The following is a 4,365-nucleotide window of genomic DNA, read 5'->3' on the forward strand; positions in this document are numbered from 1 at the left end:
GAGCAGAAGAGTGAAATCAACACACTGGTTGACTTTGTCCGAGTCAAAACACCATCGATCGATCAGGCCAGACGTATAGTCTTGAAGGCTCAAACGAATCTCACCAAACAAATGGCTAGGCAGGAGAAGATATCGAAGATGATCACTTCTTTTTCTTCTTTCGATCTCTAATTTTCGGCCTTGTAAAATAATTTTTTGAAGTTGGATTAATTAATCACACTTATGTCAAACTGATATGTTTACTAAATCAGGTGTCCAACTGAGCATGCCAAAAACTGTTGCCTCTCAATTTCAAATTTAGTCACATGTAATATTTGCAGGTATGCTATAACCGATTGTGCGGTTCGATTCCAACCGAACAACATTGATCCCAGGCGCCAATATAGACAGATATGTTAGAATTGACACTATATGACTAAGATCGGAGAATAACAATCGCCTATTAAGCCACTCACAAGATGTTGTTTAATGATCAAGTGATTATCGAATGGTAGGGTTTGTCCTCCGAGAATAGGTTGCATTGTACCTTCTGTACGAAAGGACTTTCAAATACAAAAGTTAAATCACAAAAAATGGAAATACTTACGGTCGACCATGGATAGTAACTATAAAGCACATTTCTGAAAAAAGAAATCTGTGTTTCGATAGAAATCGTTGAGCATATGAGTGTAGACTTGGATTCGAGATAAGGATTACAGTTATTGGATTATTGATACTCCTAATATAAAGTTAAACTATTGGTTACGCTAAGCAACATAAAAGATAATTTATGCTAAGGAACATAAAAGATAATTAATAAATTAATTTGTTTTGTTTGATTAGGTTAGCATGAGGCATTTTGTTTAGTTAAAATGATACGCTATTTATAGATATTCTTTGGGATAGACAATAAGATGCGTCTTCCTACTATAGACAGTTATACTAATTACTTCGACACTGTTTTATCTTTTGGATTCTCTTTGGGCACATGTCATGCTTTAGCATCACTTTTTCCTCCGACCACCTCTTACTTTCGAGTTCCTCGATCACGCTTCCTTTATAAATAACACGTAACACTTGTTATGCCTTCCAATAATACTCAAAGATGTTAAACGTGCTTTGTACTTCTCTTGCAATTGGTTCTTCCGGTTAGGGTAAAAAATAAGGTACAAGAAACCGCGAACACAAAGTGCCTAACTTGATGGACGGAAACCATGACTTCGCGACAGAACTCGTACATGCGAGGCTACAAGCCTGCAACAGTTCCCGCGCAAGGAACACGATCTCTACTAGTTTATTTAAGATAATAGTATTTAATTTCTCGAACGGATAGCGATGAAGCGTCATGCTAAGGGTAATGTGGTCTTTTCGAAGGCGTTTCATTTCAGCTTCCCTGCCCAACACAGGACTCTTCTTTCCACTGAAGAAGCAATAGTCAAAAACTACCTCCTGTTTCATGTGGTATTCTTATCATAAAACAATTTACTAGTTGTTTCTGTATTCTCCTCTCCGTATAAATAAAACCCACCATCCACCATCCAAAATCATTAAAACATCTGCCCTTTTCCCTTCAAAACAAGAGAGAGAAAGAGAAATGGAAGGTCTGATACCGTACGTTCTGCATGCATTGAAGAAGAAGAAACAGCACAAGAACTACCGCCGCCTTTCGGAGGGTTCGAGCCGAGGCAGCCGTCTCCCACTCACGGAGAGGGTGGTGTCCTTCGAAGGCTCATCTCACCGTAGGACGAGGTCTGACTTTCAGACTCCTACGTCTAACTTTATGGAGTTGAAGAATCGCCCTTCTTCCCACTTCAAAATCAAAGACTCCCGCTCTCAAATTCACAACAGATAGACAATTCAAAGAAATAATAGTTGTTAATTATTTTTTTTTTATATTAATACATTGCAAATGTAAAAGAAATTGTATGTCTTTTCTTTTCTTATTTTCTTTTTTAATTTTTAATTTTTATTGTTGTTTATTCTTTTGTTTGACAATGGAAATATAAAACTGTGGTTCTATCTTACTTTTCTCTATAGCCTTCCTCTTTGAATGGCATTGTCTTCTCCAACCGTCATGTTTGCATCTCCACCAATGTGAAGATTACCAGATCTGCACCGTTCATTAGTACTCTCATCACCACCCGCAACCATCAGAACCTATCTCAATGAATCACCAATTCTAGATGTGCAACCAAAGCTCGCCACCTGGAATTGACCTTCTTTCCCATATTTGTTTGTCAACTAGGATCTCAGCTATTCATGATCACTCAGCATCTCCTACTATCTTTTCAACCAATCATCCATTCAGATCATCACAGACGTGTGATCGCAGTGAAATGTTGTCCCAGAAGCACCAGATATCTTCCTTTCGGAGGCGGATTGCCTGCAATGCTTCCGACGGCACGTTGTGACCCAAGGATTATGGGGCCACCTTGATGCATATGTTTTATCCACACTGTCCATCCATTTTGCCAGCCCATTTTTAGGGCATGATGTAAAAAATGCCAGGTACAAAGCTCAAGTGGACTACACTACATGAAATAGTGGGAATGATGGCACTTACCGTTGAAACCTTCCTAGCGTCTTAACATATGGTCCACCATGATTTTACTTGCCATCTAACTTTTTCACAAGGGAGATGAATTGCCTAGTGACCAAACACAAGGGATATCTTTGGTAACCAGGCATGATTTACTTGGGCCATGTATCGCTGTTATTAGATATGATCCACCGCTAATTATGTTTGATAGTTGTTAGGTGGAGTGATATTATATCACCAAGCAATCATTTATAAGATCACACATACAAAGATGAAGGGAAAAAAACACATTAGCTTGATCCAGAATATTAATGGCTCGAAAAAGTTTTTAACAGTGGCAGTTAAATTCCCACTGTTTCCTATGGTGTGGCCCACTTGAGCTTTCTAACTATTTGAGTTTTTGTCTCATACCCTAAAATGAGCTGGCAAGATCGATGGATAGCATGATAAAACAGAAACATTATGTGGGCCTCACGGACATGGATTGCCTGCGAAAGGCTTCCTACACAGAGAAGCTAGATGGATTGCCTTTATATTTCTTATATCCAAACTATTTGTAAAGTCATTCCCACTGTGATGAACTGAAAACATTTAAAAAATAAAAATAAAAATACTTAGCTTGATACAAAACTTCTATTAGCTGTAGGAATGTTTTTATGGTGTTCATTCAATCCCCACTTCTTCTTGTAGCCAACTTATATTTTGGATCCACCTCATTTTTTGTCACATCTTAAATGAACTTACAATATGGATGAACGGGGTGCTGGCTGCCTCCCAGGTCCCAATGGCGGTTCTCAACGAACTTGACAAGAAGTTTGCCAACTTTTTCTGGGGTTAGGCCGATGGAAGGCGCAAACTACATTGGAGGAATTGGAAAGAATTAGCTACGCTAAAAGATGAAGGTGGAGTCGATTTCAGGAAATTGACAGATGTTATGAAGGCGTTGCGACTAAAGATGGCGTGGGTAGCCAAATTCGGTAAACAGAACAGTTTGTGGAGCAGTACTATGAACGCTAAATACCCCGCCGACCTCAACGCAGATTCGGAGTCGCCCCTCTCCTCCTCTCCCTCTCCGCTTTGGAAAAGCATCAAGCACGTGCTCCCCCTCCTCGTCCAAAGTGCCCAGTCAGAAGTGGGACAGGGGCTGGACAATTTGTGGTCCACTAACTGGACAGGTCTTGGCCCTCTAGCTCTTCATCTGACTCAGTCGATCCCGCTTGCTCTGCTATCACTCCAAATTAAAGACTTCCTAGGCCCAGATGGCCCTCTTCCCCCGTCCTCGGTTCTCACCCTCTTGCCTCAAGAAGTCTTACATCTCATCTTTTCAGGTGGTTTCGGTCTTTTAGAAGAGTCGGCCAAGGTTTTCTGGCCGCTAGAAATTTTGGGTTGTTTCTCGGTCAAATTTGCATGGTCAGCCATTCGAGACAGATCCCTTAATGTGGGCTGGGCTAAGTGGGTCCGGCATGCCCATCTGCCACCTAAGATCTCAATTTTTGTGTGGAGACTTCTGAAAAATGCTATTCCGGTCGACGTGGCTATCCAGAAGAAGGGTTCCAACTAGCTTCAAAATGTTCATGTTGTTCCAGCGATCAAGGTATAGCTGCCACATCTGAACCGCTTACGCATCTATTCATGGAAGGGAGGCTAGCATCCGTCGTCTAGGCCTTCTTCTCCACCGCTTTTGGTTTACCCTTTCCTCCATTCGAGTCCATTGAGGGATGCCTCACGAATTGGTGGTGGCCAAGCCATCCCTCAGGTCACATTTCTCTTCTTCAGGGCCTTACCCCCTCTCTTGCCCTATGGGAGATCTTGTTGGCTAGGAACTCAGCCAGGTTTGAAGGGGCTCC

The 4,365-nt window shown here is 41.3% G+C and overlaps 1 protein-coding gene across 1 annotated transcript; it reads left to right on the forward strand.

Annotated features, from left to right (window-relative positions):
• Positions 1-1,500: 1,500 nt before the first annotated feature.
• On the forward strand, positions 1,501-1,907 carry LOC131229400 (uncharacterized). Its single transcript, XM_058225349.1, has one exon. It carries the CDS (start codon positions 1,574-1,576, stop codon positions 1,829-1,831), a length of 258 nt encoding a protein of 85 aa, XP_058081332.1. The 5' UTR covers positions 1,501-1,573; the 3' UTR covers positions 1,832-1,907.
• Positions 1,908-4,365: the final 2,458 nt, after the last annotated feature.

This window comes from Magnolia sinica, chromosome 16 (genome assembly GCF_029962835.1).
Source record: "Magnolia sinica isolate HGM2019 chromosome 16, MsV1, whole genome shotgun sequence".
Taxonomy (NCBI): Eukaryota; Viridiplantae; Streptophyta; class Magnoliopsida; order Magnoliales; family Magnoliaceae; genus Magnolia; species Magnolia sinica.